This window comes from Parasteatoda tepidariorum, chromosome 11 (assembly GCF_982258835.1).
Source record: "Parasteatoda tepidariorum strain Cologne lab strain chromosome 11, Ptep-v5.0, whole genome shotgun sequence".
In the NCBI taxonomy this organism is placed as follows: domain Eukaryota; kingdom Metazoa; phylum Arthropoda; class Arachnida; order Araneae; family Theridiidae; genus Parasteatoda; species Parasteatoda tepidariorum.
In genome coordinates this window covers 64,363,886-64,385,969 of record NC_141765.1, presented here as the reverse complement: position 1 = coordinate 64,385,969, position 22,084 = coordinate 64,363,886, and the positions used below count along the sequence as shown (strand labels likewise).

At 27.6% G+C, this 22,084-nt stretch overlaps 1 protein-coding gene across 4 annotated transcripts in view; it reads left to right on the top strand.

Moving 5' to 3' along the window:
• The window catches only part of LOC107456716 (uncharacterized), an 82,828-nt gene that overhangs the window by 45,534 nt on the left and 15,210 nt on the right, over positions 1 to 22,084 (top strand). For 3 of the 4 annotated variants that reach the window (XM_016074660.4, XM_016074661.4, XM_016074659.4), the window contains exons 3-12: positions 57 to 184; positions 1,376 to 2,188; positions 3,234 to 3,326; positions 3,543 to 3,755; positions 3,919 to 4,105; positions 9,365 to 11,385; positions 13,001 to 13,229; positions 16,523 to 16,643; positions 16,736 to 16,898; positions 17,025 to 17,125. In XM_016074660.4, coding sequence (XP_015930146.2) covers positions 57 to 184; positions 1,376 to 2,188; positions 3,234 to 3,326; positions 3,543 to 3,755; positions 3,919 to 4,105; positions 9,365 to 11,385; positions 13,001 to 13,229; positions 16,523 to 16,643; positions 16,736 to 16,898; positions 17,025 to 17,125 — 4,069 coding nt within the window. The remainder of the gene's footprint in view (positions 1 to 56; positions 185 to 1,375; positions 2,189 to 3,233; positions 3,327 to 3,542; positions 3,756 to 3,918; positions 4,106 to 9,364; positions 11,386 to 13,000; positions 13,230 to 16,522; positions 16,644 to 16,735; positions 16,899 to 17,024; positions 17,126 to 22,084) is intronic. The other variant, XM_043043923.3, reaches the window with a different exon arrangement.

Below are 22,084 nucleotides of genomic sequence, written 5' to 3'. Positions count from 1 at the left end.
TTTTTTAAAATTTTCTTATACTTATTCTTCATAATAAAATTTATTTGATCTTTTAGATTTTGGATTTCAACCACAGGAGTCAAAATGTGTTAATTCCCTTTGTAACCTGATTAATACAAGGTTAAAGCTGTTAGAAAATGAAATATTTGGCCAACATAAAGTTTGGGAATACATTCAAAAAGAGGTGCTTATTTGACTAACTTTAAAAATAAATTCTTATGTAATGTATTAGAAATATGTGTCTAGTCCATTTACTATTAATTGCATTTGTTAATAAAGCATTAAAAGAGCAGTGAAAAATACTGTTGGTCGTCTGAGTGGATGCAGTGCATGTGTAAGGGCCACTTTCTAAATTAATTGTTTTGTTGTGACAGCATAGATTTTGAATCAAAACAAAATAATATACTTTTAGGGTAAATACATGAGCTATCTGTTATTGTTCCTTTTTACTTTAAGATACAGAATTACAAAATAAAAGTAGGAACATTTATAGTATTAAGTAGTGCAAGCATGAATAATAAACCTAGTCCTCATCAGAAACGATAATTTTTTAATTTTCTAATAACATGTAGTTTATATGTATGAAAATTTTTTTTAAACTTAATTTAATAATTATGTTTAATCTTTTATTTTTTTATAAAAAAAATGCAAGAAGTTTATCTGTGGTTAAAAAATTGCTCTCTCTAATTAATCTTAATAGAAATCTCTGGATTTTTTCTCCAGGGACAAATAATGGTTTATTTAAAATTGATAGAAATATTATTAAAATTTTAAAATTTTGATTTTTAGGCTGGTTTAAGCATAAATTTAAGCATAAATTTTAAAAGCATGACTTATAAAATAATTGTTTTATTGCTGGATATTAAGTCTGACTTACTGTTATGTGCAAAAGTATTTCTCACAAAAGTATTATTCACCACTGTTTTAATTGTAATAATTTTTTACATAAAACTTTTATCAATATATAAACATAAGTTTAAGCAAAATATTATATTAAATAACTAAATAAGTTAATGATTGCTTTAAACCGTTAAATTACTTTAATATTTGAAATAGGCATTGTGAATGTGGCTACTAGGCCTAACCTCCGCAGGACAGTTTCTGTCTGCATGCAATTATAAAAGAAAATGTATGTATATGTTAGTTTATAAAAGTGTAGAAATCCATGCCTTGGATAGGAATGTTACAAATTATTAACAGTATCGATTTTTAAAAATTAATCTCTCTTTCTTGTCATTAAATTTTATTAAAAGAAATTATAATAAAGAATTTTATTTTGAAAGAATTTTAAATTATAAATGAGGAGAAATATTATCACTTTTTCTCTGCACTTATTTATTGTAAATACAAAAAAGTATGCTATTTTTTTTTAAAGGTTGATGAAGTAAAATCCTTGATTGAGGACTGCACATCAACTTGTGATTCATCCTCTTTGAGTGGGCATGATAATGACAGTGAAGTTGTGGATTCTGCTCTTGAAAGCCATAAAACATGTAATAGTTTGTTATGGGACAAAATAAAATTAGCCGAAGAAAATATAAATGTTAAAAAAACATTGATGAAAATTTTAAGCACTGATGTGACAAAATTGAAAAGTTATAAAAGGAAGTGTAAAAAAAAGTTGGAACATTCTGGGTCCAATATTGACCTTATTCTTGAAGTCACTAATGGACTCAATGTTTTTAAATGTAGCCAGTGTAAATTTTGTAGTGACCATTCTGATTTTAGAGAAGCCCTTTTATCATCAATAATTGAATTAGTTCATTTTAATGAAAAAAGTCACAGTTCTTTATTGGAAGAAAATAAAGCATTTAAATCCTGTTTACAAAAAATTTATTTTAAAACAAAACATTGTCTTTTACACAATCAAATTTATTCTAAAAATCAGCCAAGTCAACATTCTTCTTTTGAAAATGATGGCCATGCATTTTATGATAATGTGTACTCAAGCTTTGAACAGTTTTGTCATCATTTTCAAAGCCTCCAAGAAGAACTTATGCAGCTAAAACATATTTTGCTTGCAGCAGAAGAAAATCATTTAGATAATTTTTTTCAAGCTTCTCATTCTTTTGATTGTAAAAGCTATATTGATATGAGGAAAAGGCAAGTTGGTTTTCAAAATGAATTTGAAGATAATGAAAAATTTTCTCGTCATCACCAGAGAAATTATTGCGGTTTTGAAAAAAAGGTAATGTTTAATTTTATATAGTTTAGTCTGTATCAATTCAATTTAACGATAAGCATTTTATCGAACGATTATAACAAATTTAAAGATTTCAGTTTATATCTTTAAGTCTGGAATTGATAAAATTACTTTTTAGCAAATTTGCGATTTTTTCTTACTATTAACTCTGAACACAATTTCATAACTATATACTAATAAGTTAACAATATATTATTTTCTTGTGATATTTTTTTTCATAGGATATTTTTTTTCCTAATAACTAAAATAAATCTTCTAAAAAAAGTTGTTGCCCGAATTGTGGGAAAAATTATTTTTTTTAAAGGGGAATGGTTTGCAAGATTAGCCAATACAAATTTTCTTTAAACCCAACTAATGGTCAATAGCTAGCTTACTTCTTAAAAAAAATAAAAGCTAACTGGAAAACTATCGGTTTAGCTAGTATCAGTTGATAGGACAATTTCAGGGGAGGGGAGACGAAGACTATTTGCCAAACCTCTTGTAGTTGATAGACTATCCAGAAATATGTCAAAATATTTACAGTTAAATGCTTGAATTGGTAGCTGAAAATGTGCATTATTATTGTGAAATATGATATGTTAGAGAATGCATATAATATCTATAATGAGTTAATTCCAAATTTATTCTGAATTTTAATATCATTAATTTATTGTTAATATTAACCTAAGTCATAGTCAGAATTTCATATCAGAGAAAGAACTGTAATACATACTTGCGCATAATTTTTTTCTAGAAAAGCTTTGAGTATGAATCTTGCTTTATGTTATATTATTATTTGCATACTGCTATTAAATCTCACATTCTATTTTAAAATTGATAATATAATAACAATTTTTAACAAAAACTTAATATTTTTATCCCGTTTAAAATTAGTTTCATTATTTTTTTTTGTGTTGAGGAGATCATCAACTATAATCTTTAATCAGAACAATTTTCAAATGAATTTTTTTTACATTTTGTATTGGCATTAAAATAATAGATTTTCTTAAAATTGTTAGTTTTTTGATTTAATGTGTGCATATATTTATAGCTTAATTGTTGTGATGAGTCTTCAGATAATGATATGTCATGTGAAGCAAATCCAGCATATGATCTAAATGCCAACAATTTGGTTAAAAATGAAGTATGTTTGTTACAGCTGTTCTTTTTGTATTTAATAATTTTTATTATTTATAGTTAAGTTTTATTTTATAACAAAATATAAATGTTGACTCTTTTGACATGTTTGATCATAGTTATAATTTTTTTTTTTTGTTATGAAAAGAATTTTATTATGAACCATCTTTGCTTTTATATTTTTGTTCGGATTTAGATTTTTGAGATTGTGTATTACTTTCAGCTGGACTCACTCCGCAGTGGAATATTTGAAGCTATGCGTGGTATTCGTGATGTGGAAGTGGAGGATAATGATGATAGAAATCTTATCAACATGGTAGCTTCTTTAGCTGAAGAGTGTGGAGCTCTTCGGCAAGAAGTTAGTTATTTACGAAATGTACGTCAAGAAAAGAAACGTTCCTGGAATAAACTGCAATGTTTCATAATGGATGCAGAAGTAAGTTTTTTACACATTCTTATTTTATTCCTAACTGTATTTTTCTACTTTACATTTTAAAACATTCCATCTTATTTAATTCATTTGTGTTGTTAAAGTTGAGGTCAATGTCAGAAATTTAAAATTATTTTTTTTTTACTTATGTATTATTTACTTCTTGCAGCGAAAACTTAAAGGAAGTCGAAGTATTTCTACTTTAAGAGAGATCATTCGAGATTTGGGGCAAATAATTGTGTCAAGTGAATCATCATCAATTGATGAAGCAATTTTATACATGTACACTAATCAGCTAGAGTGGCTTGAAAAGTTTTCTATGGGTTGTGAAAATTTATCAGTTGGCAAAGATTTGGGTAAATATATTTTTTACTTTATATGCTCATTAATTTATTCCTTGTTATATGATTGCTAATTATGTTTTCATTATTTATAATTTTAGTTGCATATTCCAACATATTTTAAAATTATATTTTCTAGGTTTTTTGTAATATGTTAGTTAATGTCATGGTTAGTGCTTTATGGTATCATTCCACAGTGAACTGATCATTAAGACACGGTTCCCAGCAGGTCACCGAACTGGCTGCAGTCAGTGTGCAGGTGGGTGACCACTTGGATCATTCTACGTAGGGACCAAGTGTGTGCGGTATTGATCCTCATTAAACTGTTCTACTGTAAAGTGCTCGACTTTGCATGCAGGCCGTTGGGCTATCAAAGCGGGGGTGCCATTCTCTCTGCAGAGGATCAAAATTGTGATGGCATGTCTTTGGATCATCCTCAGGGATGTTTCCCAGACCGTCGCCAACAGCCCATTGTGCAGCTCCAGTGCAACGTAAATGAACTACAACCACAACAGCTTTATGGTTTCCACTTAATAATTCTTACTTTTTCAAGCCTTCAAGTTATGTAAGAAATTCAGAAAATTATTTAGTATAGTTTTATCTTTATATAGAAACAAAAAACTAGTATTTAATGCAATAATAAATGTAACCTTGGAATAGATATATGAAGTATATTAAGAGAGCAATGCAATGCTATTTATCCAGTATCAAAATATTTTTTTTTCCAGACCATTGTGGATATTTTGCTCAGAAATTAGATAGAACCATTACATTTTATTTCTAAGGGTTATATTGTTTGTAAAATGAAGTAAAGTGTTTACTATGAAGCAAATTAATTTCACTTTGCTGTTAATTTATTATTGTTTGAAATAATACTAGTGGAATAGCATTACTTTTTTATTGGATATCATGTCAAATGTAGCCCATGCTACTGTTCTCATGAGGTTGTGCTATTTTTATGATTGTGGAAGCAACATCTAAAAACATCTTGTTAAGCTGTACTGGAGTGAAAAAAAGTTCAGATAGATACACCCGGATATTGATATGAAAATAAGTACTTAAATACTTAAGTACTGAGTTAAATATGAATACTTAAGTACTGAGAGGTAAATCAAGAATGTATGTTAAGATACGGGGTAGTTTGTTCTGTTGAAGCACCAAGTAGTGAAACTACCTTTTCTTTATTGCAGGAGATATAAATGAAACTTCAGGTGGTTATAATTAACATCCATGTGCAATGATGAATAGATTGATTATGGATCTATAAATCTTTTTTGGTCTTCCAACTTATCTATTCTGGCAATTATCTAACATGGAAGAGAGGGTTTACAATATCAGTTAAAACAGAAATGTGAGTCTGTATATAAGTTTTTTATTAATTATTTTTCACTTATTGCTGAATTTTAAAGTGTTTTCACAATTATGTGAAACATTCAAGCAATATTGAAGATAATATTTTTCCTCTCTATTGAAGCATCTGTTAAACAATTGTCACCATAAAAATGAAATCTTGAAAACCAAAAGATGACGGGAGCTATGTTTTTTTGTGATGTTAAAGATTAGAAGATCAAGCCTTGAAAAATAGCTATGAGATGAAATCTCCATGATTATGACTATATTATTACTTAATGCCCAAGAAAAATGAATAAAAATATTCTGTAATAACAGTTGTTAAAAGAAATTTGAATAATACCTTTGGTGGATTATAATCAGCCATTGATAACGTGATCTGAATCTTAAAGGGTCTCGCAAATTCAGCATAAGCAAACAAAAGTGGAAATAAAAATACAATTACTTTTTGCTCTAATTGATATTTACCAAAAAACTATTACTTTCAGAATTCTGAAAATCATCACTGGTGTCTCAAATATTGTACTGTATCATCAAAACTTTATTATTCTTGAGGAGGAACACTTTAATTTCAGAAGAAATAAATTCACAAGAAACAAGACACTTCACAAGAAATAAATTCACTGTATAATATATAGACTTTAATGGTTCAAGAATATGAATTGGTTTTAGTATGGTAGACTTACTGTTATGTATTTAAAATTGTGGAATTGTATGGTTTTTTAAACTAAGTGTAACATTAAAAAAAGAGAAAATATCACACTATTAATCTCAGGATCATGTAACAAGTATTTACATAAAGAAGACAAATCACCTGTCTTATAAGAAATGAATTTAGCCAGAAAACTTTTATTTATTATAAAACTTTCTAAAATTTACAAATTGGATTTAAACTATATGAATGACAAAACATTTTGTTTTGTCAAACTAGAAAAATGTTTTCATAATCAAATTATGCAATATTTATGTTATTGGGATCTTTGTTTTCTAGTCAGCATTTAATATCTACTATTGATATTTTAAGAAAATAATAAGAAAATTAATAATCATTTAATGTAATAGACATTTTGGAATAAGCATGCATATGATTTCAAGAAAATTCATCAGTATTAAGTCAAATTTAATTCCGATTTGACTGTAGATTTTAATCCTTTTAATATCAATAATGGATTACACACCAGACAGCTTTCCATAAGCAAGATCATTAATCTATTTTTGAAGAAATGAAAGCACAGTCTGAACACATTTACTGTTACAAGCCACTCAAAAAAAAAAAAAAAAAAAAAAGCAACCAAAATTAATGCAACCTACCTATTCTATGAACAAGATTTATAATAATTATACATATATCAGTATTTAATTACTTTTTTACCTGTCATAATTATAAAATGATTTTTATGTATGATTAAGGAAAATATAAACTATTTTTATTGGTTAATTTATTTAATTTTTTTAAACTTATTTTAAATGACTTGTTTTGCTTTTAATTATAATGTTAAGATATTTCTAATTATTCAAACAGTTCTCAAGAAAGGAAAAATTAAAAATGTTACTTCTTTAAAAACAATTTCTGAAACTATTTGACTGATTTTATTCAAATTTTAATTTTTCTTATCTAAAATTAGATAGTTTAAGTAACAGGCCGAAATTAACAGTTGCCACAGTGTGACTAAGTATAAAAAGTGGTGATTAAAAAATGGTCTACCAGTTACCACTTGATCGCCACTTTTTCATTAAAAGGGAATTCTCTGTCAATTTTATTAAGTTTTTTAGCCTACTGAAAATTGCTTTATTTCAAGCATGTTTCTCAATTTTTTTTTTCATTTTAGAAATAAACCTTGTAATGTATGCTATATTTCGAGAAATGTTTCGAAATAAATGCATTACATTATCAATATCAAGTTTTTTAAATCATTTAAAATTTTGTCCAAAGCTTCCACACATTTTAAAAAGTATCCATTGTTAAAAATGCTACAACTGGCAGGTTGCAAAATTACTTAATTTAGCCTTATAGTTTAAGTAATGTTAAACTTTGTATACCTTATAATTTAATTTTTTATCATTATTAAATTAAAAATACATTACACCTAATTATTAAAAAAATTTTTTTGCTTGTAATTTTCTCTTAATAAGTTTTATAATTTTGTACTCAAATTTTCATTTCTTTTTCTGTTCATATTTTCCAGATTACAACTACTCTCATATATTTAGAGTAAAACTTTTAAATATATTGAAAAAAATGTATGTTTAAAACACTTACACTAATTAATTAGTTTTTTGTATATAAGTTCGTCCCTTCCACCATTAATATAGCCAGTTAACCCCTTAACTGCCGAGTAAAATTTACGTGATTCACTCCCCAGTGCCACCATTTTTCGCTCAAGTGTACTTTCTTATGCAGTGTTTTAGTGGAAGGAAAAAGATGCACGCGTTGCAATTTTAGAACAGTTTACTTTTACAAGACAAGAAAAAGGAAAGAAAGAGATTACAAAATTTAAATTAAATAATAAAAATACAATATAAAAGTTGTTAAAACATAGCTGTTGTATGATAAATACTGAAACATGGTTGGACACATAAACCAACATCACATTCATTGCACTGATAGCGGGATTCACGACGAATTTTTTTCTTGAACAAACAGCACATTTTCGTGATGCATTTGAAGACGTTGATGGAAAGAATAAAAAGCACCAAATACACACGGGAAACGAAAGAGAAAAAAGAATAAACCCGACCTTACTCAAAAAGAGACAAGCAAACGAATAATATTATATCACTTTTCCATAACATCCTTTTCCCATTCCCCCTCCTCCGAAATTAGTAATACATTTGCAAAGCAAACAGTTTCAAGGTCATTTTACTGCATTCTGAAGTAGGGGGGGTTGTTATATTTATAGCAGCGCAATGCAAAGCATCGTACTTCGGAAAAGTGTATATATACGCCTGCGGCAGTTAACTCATCGTCCAGCCGCGACGTATATCTACGCCCGCGGCAGTTAAGGGGTTAAAATGTAAAAGATCAGCAATTAAACCAAAAATTATTCAAATGTTCTATTTTTTTTGCATCATACATTTAGTTAAACAAAAATAAAAATTTATGCTCGTTCTAAAATTACTAAAACGAAAATACTTATCATGAAAATAAACCATTAACATGCTGATTACTTTGTGAATCTAAGAAAGTTGAAAGGTGTGAAAAAAATTTCTTAATATGTTAACTCAAGGATAGTAGAATTTGAACATTGCAATGCTGTCAAGTGCAGGAATCTGGCCACTTTTTGAGTTTGAACTATTTTGGCAAATCTTTGAATGAAAAAATTAAGTTTCCGACCTTGTTTCTCTTATAAATAATTCAGAATACTTTTTATTTTGTTGTTCAAGTCAATGCAAAATTTTACTCACAATTGAGTTTTGAGTTAGCATTTGGAAAAAATAAAATTTTACTCTTCTTCAACAACTGACATGATTCAGAAAAATAATTAAATAGTTAGTTTTAGTTTTGTTACTATTTGGATTTAATGTAAATTTTTAGATAAATCTATGAAAATGAGCTAGAAATCACTGTAAATAATTTCTAGCTGCTCATTATACTTTAATTTATAATCATTAATGTCGTCATATATCTAATAATCATTATAGTTAATACGTTTTTTTAGCTGCTCATTATACTTTAATTTGAAATTGTATTTTATTTTAAATAAGTTAAATGAAACTGAGGAAATGAATCCCTATACCATTTGCATAACTGCAGATATTACAAAAAATATTTGATCAATATGCAAAATTTTTGCTTCAATATGCAAAATTTTTTATAATTGTTTAAGTACTGATTTATGAATGAGTACTGATGAATGTATAGCATTCTTTGTCATGACCATGAATGAGAATTATTAGTACTAATGAATAAATATATTTTTTTAGGTTGTAAAGATATGGTAAAAGATTCTGAAAATACTAAGAATAATCAAGAGTGCCCTGCTTTAAGTGACTCATATTCTCAGACATTATTTAACTTTGTTTATGATAAGCAAAACGGAAGTACTAATGATGCAAAAAATGTTGAAACATGTGATGTTGCAATTCAAGTTGATGCATTTTCATTTGGAAATACTGCATTATCTCTCTATGAACCTTCTTTTACCGAAATTAGTAGGGAAATTTATGTTGTTCCTGAAGCTTTAGACGAATCTGACTCTTGTTACAATACTATTTCTTCAGAAGCTGTGGTTAATGATGTTGCCCAAGATGAATTGCTTCCAGATAATTTTAATTCAATTATTACAGTAGTTAACAATTTAGATTGCTCATCTAATTGCCAAATGCTGGTCCTATCAAAAGATCACTCTGTAACTTCTAAAAGCTATATTCCTTTAAGTGGTGCTTTTCCTGTTGCTTCTTCAAATAATATTTATAAATTGCCTGGTGTTAATTTCATAAAGCCAACATCAGAAACATCTAAAGCATTTGACATTTCTTCACTGCTTAACCATCTGACTTGGACTGAAGCTTTTCCTCTTCAAAATATAAATGCATATTTATCATTGTTTTTGAACGATACTTCAACAATGCCATTTTTGTTGAATAATATGTTTTTAAGCTTGTTTAAAAATAATGTGAAAGGATATGAGCTCACTAGAAAAAGCAATTCACCAGTTAGCTTTCCAAAATTGTCCGAATCTGGTATACCATTTTCTTTTGATAAATCTTTAAAGTATTTACCCTATAATTTCTCTCAAATTGAAGAAATCCAAGATGATTATGTTTTCCCAGAAGCTGCTTCTTTAGCCGCCTCAGATATTTCTATAGAAAATAATCCTAATATTGTCAGTGAAATTATTACTTATGAAAATATTAATGATTTAGGTGTATCATCTACTTTGCCAAATGAATCAGTGTTTTTGCCAAATTGTACAGAAGATGAAGACAGTGGGCTGGTTGATGGAAGCAGTATAGTTTCTTCATCTAGTAGCTTAGAGCAAAAATCATCAGATGATATGTCATGTGAAACTAGCCCTTTAAAGGAAAATTTCAGCTTGAAACGAAGTGGTACATTTATTTGTGATAAACCTGTATCACCATGTCGTGAGGGCACTTTTGTTATTGAACCATCTGAAAAACTATCTACTGATAAAACGCAAGTTTTTGATAAAAATGTACTTTTTACTGCAGTTTTGACTGCAGTATATGCTAGCAGCTCTCAAAATTCAGAAAAAAATTATGTATTGTATGAAGTTTACAATTCACCGAAAGAATCAGTTTGCGGAGACCTTCAAGCAGTAAACCCATGTTTTGAGACAAATTTTAATAGTGAATTAATGTTAAGTCAGCATTTTCTTCTTTGTGAAGCATCAAAAGAAACTTCAGCAGTTAGTTCTCATGTTCATTCCCCAGCTATTAGCTGTTACTTTATACTTTTAAAACCAAACCTTGAAATGGATTCAAAACTTTTTTTAGATAATATATCTAGCGAAAACAATGCTGGATCATATCCTCTAATTCCTCAATATTTACCAATTGGAAATACCAACTTTGAGAGTTTTGAACAGTTCTCTTTTGAACAAAGTTGTGAAATATACATGACAAATACAGAGGATCTTGCTAAATTAGAAAATGATTCTCAATTAAGAAACTTGATACCGAAAAAATATTTTAAGTTTAAAACATCTGTGCCTATCAATGATACTAATGATAATATTTTGCAAGATGAAGTACTGCATGAAACTCTATTCAAACAGAATTTGTCTCCCATTTTTACAGCTCCTTATGATTCTCATTCCAATGTTGATCTTAAAATAGGCAATGATAATGAAAATTTCGGTAGTTGCACATCAAGAAAACCGGAATTCAAAAAGAATTTTTTTGAAGGTTGTGAAAAATGCATTCAAACGGATAATTTAACTGATGATTCATTATTGTATTCTAAAGACAATGAGCTGCAAGAAGTAAGTATATATTAGTTTAATTTATTATTTATACTATCTTATACAAAGTTAGATTTTGATATTTTTATTTTTAATTTTATGAAATTTCTTAGCTTAATCTGGTAGTAATACAGTAGTCTCCACTTATTGTGATCAAAGTTAATGCTACTGATCACTTATTGTTATCAAAATCACTCAGTCCTGATTTTTTCTATTTATTTGTATGTTAAACTTATTGCTTTCTGTGATCCTTACATTCTTTAATGTCTATTTTTTTAAGATTTATTTTTGTGAAATTTTTTCAGTTAATCTTTTTATTTTATTTTCTATATTTTCTGTGTATTCAAAAGTAACTTTTTCTTTACTTTATTTGCGCTATTGCTTGAATTTCTGAAAATACTTTTTCTTTTATGCTGGAATTCAAATTCTTTCACTCTTTCTTCAACTGTAGTTGAACAGGGATGCACTAATTGGATGTTAAGGAAAAGCAATTTTCATTGTGTCTTGTATCTAAACCGAGAACAAACATGCTGTTCTCTTATGCTCTGCTCTTTCTTACATAAAGTTTGACAATATGCATGGCAGGAAGCGAACTTGTTTCAGATATAACATCTTAAGAGCTCAAGTCATGAATGAGAATTGATAAAAATATCCATGTAGCTTCCACTTTAACCGATTCAGTTTTGAAGAATATTATAGGAAAAAAAACGGATGATGGAACTGATGAGTCAGATGAAAAATGCCTTAATGTTGTACCACCTCTTACAATTAAATGATGAATACAAGGAAAGTGTTTAAACGTTGAGTACAATATCACATTGACGACTTTGAAAATCATTATAATTAAGAATGATAAATGAGCTTCTGAAGAAAAAGTGTTGATAATCAAATCTTAATAATTTTTTTGAAATTATGCTTTATTAGAAACGGTAATTCCTTTTAAATTGTAATTTTTCTCTAATTATTTTTTTACTTAATGTATTAGATTGAAAAATATTTCCCAAACAGTACAGTACCATGTTAATAAAATCTTTCAAATAAATTTTTGGTAAATAGCTCTAAAAAAAATTAAAATTTCTTTGGAATTCTGTGTTTACTACTGTTTATAAATTGAACGAAGAGTCAGCAGCAAACCAACCATAAATAAAAAGAAGAAACTTTCCTTCTCCTCTTTAATCTCAATAGTGGTTGGGGAGAGAGGAGGTGTAAACCAGTTTCCAGAACTTCTGTTACTGTATCCCTAAATGTTGTTTTTCCTTTATATATAGGAATCATACTTATAATTGGGGAACCAATTTACATTATGTCTATGAAAGCTAGCTTTTTTCTCCTATGTATATTCTTTGATTATTAGATTTTTCTGGTATGGCATTCCTTACTGAATAGTCCCCTTCCTTAGTTTACAGATAGATGGACTTCTCCTTTTTATATTTTTGAATATACCAGTCTAAGTTTAACTGAATATAAAATGAAGTAATTGTATTCTTTATTCGTGGTAAATATAATAACGTGTTGTTATAGATGTATTGTTTTTCATTGAAAACCTTTTGTAGTTAACTGGAGGAATATTTAAGTTTCATGAATTATATCTTGCTTATTTTAAAGCTTTTTTTTAACATTGGCACTTTTTTTTTAGATTGCAAATGTGAGTAATAAAGACAAAGTCAGTTTAGAAAAAGGTTTTAGAGTTTCTCATGTTTACTCTGTGAAAGACAGTAATTTAGTGGATGAAATTGAAGCGTTAAAAGATAATTTAAATCAGCAAAATGCTGTTCTTATAAGATTGAAAGAAGATTTAGATGAAGCAAATTTTAGAATAGCTGAAAAAGAACAAATGTTAATAATGATGCAAGTTGAGTACAATAGTAAGTAATTTCAAAAGACAATATTCTTAGGACTAAATTTTTGAGTTTTGTAATTTACTTCTTTTGGTAGTCCTTTTCGCTTTAATCATCAACCACTTAGTACCCTATAACTAATCATGGCTGATTTATTTTTAAAAAGAATTAAAGAGAAAATAAGAACTTTTTGAAATTTTTAATATAGTTAAACGTGCATTACAGAAAGTTCACTATTATGTCCCACATGTGCATTAAGCATGCAAAATATTTAAAATCAACATTCTTTATCTAATGAAAGAGCTATTTCAAAGAAATATTTACATGAAATGCTTAGTTTTATTACAATTTAGAGTTGTCTCATACATGATTTAGAATTACCCTTCAGTTTGTTTATTGTTTGATTACTACTTTACAGTAAAATAAAAATTGGTTAAAAAAGAATTAAATTGGTAAAATTCCCTAATTGGTAAAAAAAAGAAAAACAATAAAAAGATAGTTCTTTTCTTTCTGACTAATATTTTACTAAGTTGCTGCATATTACAAGCGAGTTTTCGAGATAACAAATTCAGAGTTAAATATGTTCTAAAAAGTAGAAAAATATATTCTAAATTAGTACTCTAAAAAGTAGTGTCATGAAACAAAAGAATGACTACTAATAATTATGTATGTAATAACAGTTGACTATAAGTCTAATTACAGCAATAATAATTTTATTTTTAAAAATAAGAAAAAAATAATTGGTTTGCAAGTATATTTATTCACACACACATATACTTATAAATAAATATATATATATACAGGGGAGGGCAAAATAGTGGAAACACTTCTATACTAATATATTTTTCCATATTTTTCAAGAAATACTTAAAGAGTAATTTTATAACTTCAGAACTGTTTAGATCTATCAATTTCTCATACATATCAATAAAGTTTAATGCTTTTAGTAGTTTGAGGGACTGAAAATAAATTACAAGTGGAAAATAGTGTTTTTGAACACCTTATGCCACAAAAATATAGCAATATATTTGTAACTTATAAGAATTATTTTGGTTATTGGTTGCAACAGTTGTGCAAAATTTTGTGTAACTTGAATATTTATGGAGATATGAACTTTTTTTTATAAAAAAACTAATTCTTTTTTTTCTTATGTTCTTTTTTCTATAACTTTTAAAATGTTCAATAAAATTAAAAGAAATTTTCAAGCAATTTTAAAGTAATGATAAAATTTTTGCTTTAAAATTTGAAAGAAAAAAAACACTGATATCTTTGCAAGATATAAATAATTAGAATAGTTATTTTATACTGCATGTACACAGAAAAAATTTTAAAAAAAATTTCATATTTTTGTTGTGAATCGTATTTGGCAACTAATAAAAAATAGTCCGGTTTGAATATCTAAAAAATTTAAGAAGTATCAAGCTATTTTCTAAGTAGTTTTTGTACCTTTTCAAAGAAAGCTCAAAATGATCAGGTGTTTTCTACAAATGTTACTTTATCATAAGGCAATATTATGTAACAAATGATAATACCTTACAATAGATGTTCTAGCAATGTTACAATAAATGCACGAAAATATGTTTGTAAAAGGAAGGAAATATGCAAAAGAAAACATACTTTTAGGGAATGATTCCCAACAATGCTAGTGTCATTTTTAATAAATCTTGTTCAATGGTACAAAATGAAATTTGTGGAAAACCCCTTATCATTTTGAGCTTTCTTTTAAAAAGTATGAAACTTACTTAGATTGCTTCATACTTTTTTTAATTTTAAAAATATTTTCATACCTGACTTTTTTATTAGGTGCCCCAAATATGATTCACTACAGAATGAGGAAAAAGATTTTAATTTTTCCCACACAACTAGGAACTAATTAAAGGAACTAATTACTCATATCTTGTACAGTTTTAAACAATATAAATAATTGTCAAATTATATAAAATGATCCTCTAAATAGTTTTTGAGAAAAAGCACGAAATGTGTCAGTATAGAAGTGTTTACGTTACTTTGTACAACCCCTGTATATATGAGTGGGTGTGTGTTTGGTTATTTTAATAATAATTGGATAAACAGTAATTTATTAGGGAGTAATAATCTATCAGGAATGCAGGAGGGGGCATTGCTTAGTATATAATTGTCCAGTGTTCTCTATAATGATATTTTTCTAATCTATTATCATTGCCCCAATATTTTTCAGATCATTTCTTAATCAATGAATTCGCACAGAAATCATGATAGATCATGAAAAATCAGTACTTTAGTAAATCTAAAAACAGCTGAGGATAGGTACCACCATTCCTGTCTATAAAATATCTTTAACTTTATACCTTCAATCAGTAGTATTTGTTGTGTCGAACTACAAGTCTAAGACTGTAAAGATTTCACCTGAATATACATAAAAAAGAGTAATGATCTATCATGATGAACAAAGTTTTTATCGGAGGATATTCTCCAAAGTTGTTCATACAATTTATTTATTGGGCAGGTATCCTTTTTTCTCATATTTTTACAAAGGGTATGGCTGATTATGTTCTTAAGTTTTTGAAGTTATTTTTAGCACTATAATAACTTAACAACAAAAAATAAAAAGAAAGAAAGAAATCAGGATCGAGTTGAGTTCATTACTCATGCATTAGTATTAGTCATTAGACCCAAGTCATTCATATTCCCAACTCTGCAAGGACTTTGAAAAACTATAGCATGGTCAAAATTACTGTATAATATTTTCGAATAACGTCAGGGTTAAGATATTCCATAAGCCCATTTTCTGCCCTTGGATTCTGCAGTGATGTAAGAAATTTTGTAATTATTTTTAACCAATGTAAAAAAATGTTGTCATCTTTGACTACTGATTCAGATGAAACCCTTCAACTAAATTTAGAGTGTGAAGATATCATTTGAAGTGGAATGTACTGCTTTTTAATTTTGGTTCATATGAAATTTTACGCATTACTACCCTTAGATGTTAAAAAGCAAAACGTAAAAAAGTAATAAAAATTTCGTAGATTTTTGGATCTCAATAATTAAGCTTAAATCAAAAACCATCGCAGCTTCATGTTATTCTCATTTGAGATGCCCAAAATGAGATAAGACACAATATTAATATCACTTCTAGATTTCTAGGAATTAGTTTGAACCAAAAGTTTAATTTGACTGGGCTATAACTGAAACTACCATATAATTAGAGTATCTATATAATAAAATATTATAGTTTTAAAAAAATTTCAGTTTGTTTTATGCAATAATATTTTGCCGCTTTGATTAATTAATTTATGCTATTATATTTAAATATTTATATATTATTAAATTTTGGTCTGTAGGAACTGCTTCTATTTTGCAAGAAAATGGTTTAAAAGAAGTGGAAGAAAAAGAAACTCAGACTCAGGATGATATAAAATCGAGCAAATACAATAATTTAGTTGAAGAAATAAACTTTCTAAAGTAATTTTTTCATAGAATTATTTTTCTTTTCTAAGACCTTTTTGCAATATATATTACAGTAAAAATACTTTAAATGTGGTATTTAATTTCAGACAAAAAAATGCCCACCACAATGAAAAGATCGCACATCAAAACCATACAATCCAATGCATTAAATCACAACTATGTAGTACAATTTCTCACTTGAAGTATTTAAAAGATGCTGCTGCAAAACAACTGAAGAGACAAAAACACCAGCATTTAAAGTCACTAAAAGTAAACATTCTGTTATTATTGTAACATAGTATAAATTGAAAATAATAAGTGTTTAAAATAAATGCATATTTATTTATCATTTTTTTTTCTATTCAGTAAATATTTCATTTTCATTTAATTAAATAGGTAAAGCAACAGCTGCATGATGTGAAATTGGAGCTAGGCAAAAAATATCAAGAACTTGAGAAGAAAAATGAAATCTTGTCTGATCATGAATTTCAGATTAAGTATTAACACATTTATTTAACAATGACTTAGAATCTAAAGTTCAAAATAAGTTCAAGTTTAGTATATACCTTTTTTGAAAAACACACTTAATGCATGGCATTATTTTTGTCTTTCTATATTCAGTTTTTTGCATTTTAATAATATTTATAAAGTCTTTCTTTCTGCTATTTTGTATCTTTGAAGTCCAATAATATCTTGGTTCTCTAAGTTTTTGACCTTGAACTATTTAACTATATTGCTTTCTTACATGAAACAAGTAAGCAAATCGAACATAAAACAAACTAGTATATATGTATATATATATATACACAGTCAGACCTCGATATAAGGTCACCTTAAGGGACATCGCGAAAGTGACCTTATAAGCAGGGTGACCTGTTAACTGATTCATTAGTAGTTCGTAACTAAGCACATAAATAGTACACATTATGATTTTTTAAAAGTGGTAATACAAATGATCAGCCATAAATTAAATATTTAAGTCAAAAATTTTTTACAGAATTAATAAAGAGGTAAAGAAAGTTAGATTTTTAAAAAAAATTAATTTAAAATAAAGCTGTTTACAAATTTTCTCAAAGTGTTCATACATGCATTACACCTTACCTTATTTAAAATAATCATTTATCTGTCAGGTCTGTCTCGTTTTTGGTTTCATTTTTCGAACAATGTTTTCTAGATTTTGTAACTTCTCAAATGTTCCTCAGCTCCCTCATGGTCGAATGACATTTATTGCATTGAGGGATTCCGCTTGGGTTACAGCTACAGTCTCAGGATCACTGTCATTGTCCTCACTGTCCACAACTTGTGAAACAATTTCAGAAATTTTAGCTTCAGAAGTGGTGGCAATTTCCTCATCAATCAAACCAAATTCAGCCTTCCCTTCAATGCCATGGTCACAATTTTTCAGATCTCTCATCAGGAAAGATAGAGGAATATCATCTTCTTTGATTTTGTCATCCACGATATTCAGAGGACTTACAAAACCAGCATGACAAAAACAAAATGTCATCTTCTAACCCAGATTTCTTCCAGTCATTCAAAACAGTTTCGTCAACACCTCCAGCTTCACCGCATACTGTCTTGAAAGTTAAATCATGTCTACTTTAAATCTCAGAATCCATCCATTGCTCTGTATAAAATTAGGTTCTCTCAATTCCGCCGCTATTTGCAGAGCTTTTTCTCTCAGTACTGAACACGATATCGGCACACTTTGTGCTCTAGCCTTTTTTATCCATTGGAGAATGGCTTCTTCAATTTTCTCATAAGGGGAAAAACGCATCCTTTTTCTTATCCCATTTCTATTGCGATGAGAAGACAGAAAATTGTTTACGGTGGTACGTGGTATACCACGGTCTTTGGCAAAATGTGCTCCCTGGAAGTGTGGACAGAGATGAGCAATTACTGGTAGCGAAGACAGGAGAAAATTCTTTGTGAACTGGAGAGTGGAAACTCTCTCCAGGTCCAGGTGTGTTCCTTGGCTTCAACATTTTCTAGAATTCGAGACGGATAATTGCCATGTAAGAAAGTTAAATAGGCTTTTGTTAGAAAAGAGCTCCCCTCGTCTCAGATAAAAATGACCTTATAAGCGATAACGATTTTTAAAACTTGACCATATATCCGATAATCTGTAACAAAGAATCCTATTCCGTGAGCCGGGACTTTGGAAAAGTGACCTTATATGCAGGGTGACCTTATATGCGGATAACCTTACATCGAGGTCTGACTGTATATATATATATATATATATATGGGTCATTCTCACAAAAACAGTCATTTTCATGTCCCCAGTATATTTTATGTTTGTTTTACAGCTTACAAAGAAAAAAAATTCAGGGAAAGTGTCCTTCAGAATGCAAGCTAACAAAAGAATAAAAATAAAATTATCAATTTTTATTTTTTATTTATTTTAGGTAATTAAAATATACCAATATGTCATTCCCTCACTTGTCCCCACTGCTGATTTAAAAAAAGAAAAAAATTGTTTCTGAAATAAAATTTTTTTTTTACAAATTCGTGTTTTTTATTTCAGAATACTGAAATATAGAATTCAGGAAATCAATTTTAAATTTAATTTCTGATAAAAATATTAACACAGCACTGTTTTAAACTTTGTCCCCAGTGTTTTGCGTCATTCCCTCACAACAATGTTCTTATCACCTGCAATCTTCTTAGAATAAAAATATTTTAATAAAAACTTCAGAAGTTAACAACTGGCATCATAGAACAAAATTGCAGTATGTTTCCATCTTCAACTTAAAGAAGCTTTGCTGTGGAATAAATTTGAATGAATCAAACCAGGTAAAATTTTTTACATTCGTCATTCCCTCATGTCATTTTTTAGAGTAATATAAAATACAACTTCATCGAGAAAGTGGATAATTATATGTTGCTTTCTTGTATGAATATAATTGTATGCGATTGACTTCAGAAATTAAATAGGCCTAACTGTTACTTTTAAATTTTATTGAATTCGTCATTCCCTCACTAGTGTATAAAGTGAGGGAATGACGCTGAAGTGAGGGAATGATTCAAGATGAGTATATTATCAAATTTTTTTTTGTTCAATCGTGCCAGCCAATTTTATTTCCCAAACCAGTAAAAACTATTAAATATATAAGACTAAATTATAATAAATATTAGATATACTTAGCATGTTATAATTTTCAAACTTTAGGTAGATGTAACTTAGATAAAAACATGTATTAAAATAAAATATCATTCCCTCACTATTAGTGTCATTCCCTCACTTTTTAAATAGTGAAAATAATTAATTTACTTATTAATTAATTTGAAAAATAAATTAAAAAATTAATAAATTAATTTATTAAATTAATTGATTTATTTATTTAATTAATTATTTATTTAATTAATTATTTATTAAATTAATTAATTATTAATTATTATAAATTAATTGATCATAAATTAATTATTTAAAAATTAATTAATTTAAATATTAAGTATAATTTATAGGATATATACTTTCTTATAATGCCATTACATATTTCTATTAATATAAAAAGTTTCAGAGCTTTTTATTTACTTTACTATTTTGGGATTTTATGAACTGAAAAATGACAGTTTTCGTGAGAATGACCCATATATATATATACACATGTTTTTAATAACTATATGCAAATTATGCATTTAAAAAGGATTAGGATGCTTGCTACTAGCAAACTTTTGCTGACAAGAGAAGGATGTCAAGATCAAAAGTTTCCCAAGTTGCCTGACACAATATTTAACTGTAACTGTATCTAAATAAAACTATGTATGTGACTTGAAACAAACTGAGAAATCAAAACATGCAATAAACTAGTATGAACAACTAAATATATAGCGAATATGTGACAGTTACCGTATTTCAAATTGCACTTAGATTGCACCAGTATCATAATATTAATTTTAATAAATATTTAAGCTGTTGTAAAGTAATATAGTTATGTTTTAATGATTTTAACTTTTAATGGTCTATTCTTTTCATAGGTAAATTCTTTATTTACATTTTTGCTTTGTTTTATTAACATATTACTAGTTAATTTTTATCTGTTTTAGATTTTTTCATTGTTACTATTTGTATGATTATCTGGCATACAAATAACTGTGTGCAGGTTTGCTTTTTAGGTTATATATTTTTAATAATTTTGGTATTTTAGAAATATTGACTGAATAACTTGATAAAAGACGAAAGCAATAGAAAAAATGCGAAACTTTGAGCCCGAAAATTGTACTGTTTATGTATGCATAGAATTATTTTTTCTCTTTGAGATTATTAAGAAGGACAGCTTTTCGTAGGAAAATGATTTGTAAATATTTCATAGGAAAATGATATGTAATTATATTCCTTGTTGTAGTTTTAAAGCTGATTTTCTTAGATTTAGAAAAATATCACAAAAAATCTTTTTGCTTTAAATTGTTCAAGATAGTTTTATGTTTATCTTAAGAAATTCACAAAAACTAAGGAAGACAGAAAAATAAACACCTGCCCATTAAATGCTAATATGAATTTTAGGATAGAACTCTATGAAATTTAGAAACAAAGATTTTAATTTAAAAAAAGCCTTTATGTAAGTAATAAAACTAATTTCTGTATTTTTATTAATTAAATTTCCAGAAAGTACTCTTACTTGCTTACTTTTTCCTAAAATGGTTCAATTATAAAGATCAGTGATTTTTTTAAAGTTAATCACTTTGCTCAAATCATTGCAAAAATTTGATTGCATTTCAGGTCACAAATTGCATTGCACTTGTGCAATCAAAAGTGCATTGCACTTCTCAAATCAGTACCTCATTTTTGTTTTATAAATCAGTCACAGATTTTTTATGTGATTATAAAGTTTTGCCTAAAAAAGGCGTTTGTTTTAAGGGTTTGGGGTCAAAGCTTTGTTGGTAAATCTTCAGTGGACAGAATTTTGCAATCCGAACTTCACCTTCACCGATCCATTACTTTAGGTGTACAAAACTTCGCAAATCCGTAACTTTGAGGGAACACTACTACACCTTCCTAGAACCTAGCATACAGGGCTGTAGCTATAAAGTTTTTTTAGGGAGATTAGAACCTCTTATAAACTTATTAATTTTCAATATTAAATTATTTAGCTTCATGTAAATTCATATATTTCTAAAAAAAAAACCCTCTCACTTTCTCAGGAACCAACCATGGCATGATTATTGTTTTTTAATGTATTTTTTTATTTAAAAAAATTCATAGGTAAATTATTTCAAAATACAAATGAATTTAATTGCATTACAAAATTAATTACATTACAAAATTAATGTGATACCTGCGAGTGACGTACTGTGAGTATCTTGATCCTGATTGGTTGTTGAAATGTGGCATTTGTTTACATTAGCAACTGTTCTCTCCATTCTATTTTGCGTAAGCTAAACCCCTAAAGTATCAATTCTATAATGTGACACACTCTATATTCTTCTACAAAGATTTCAATTTTTTCACTTTA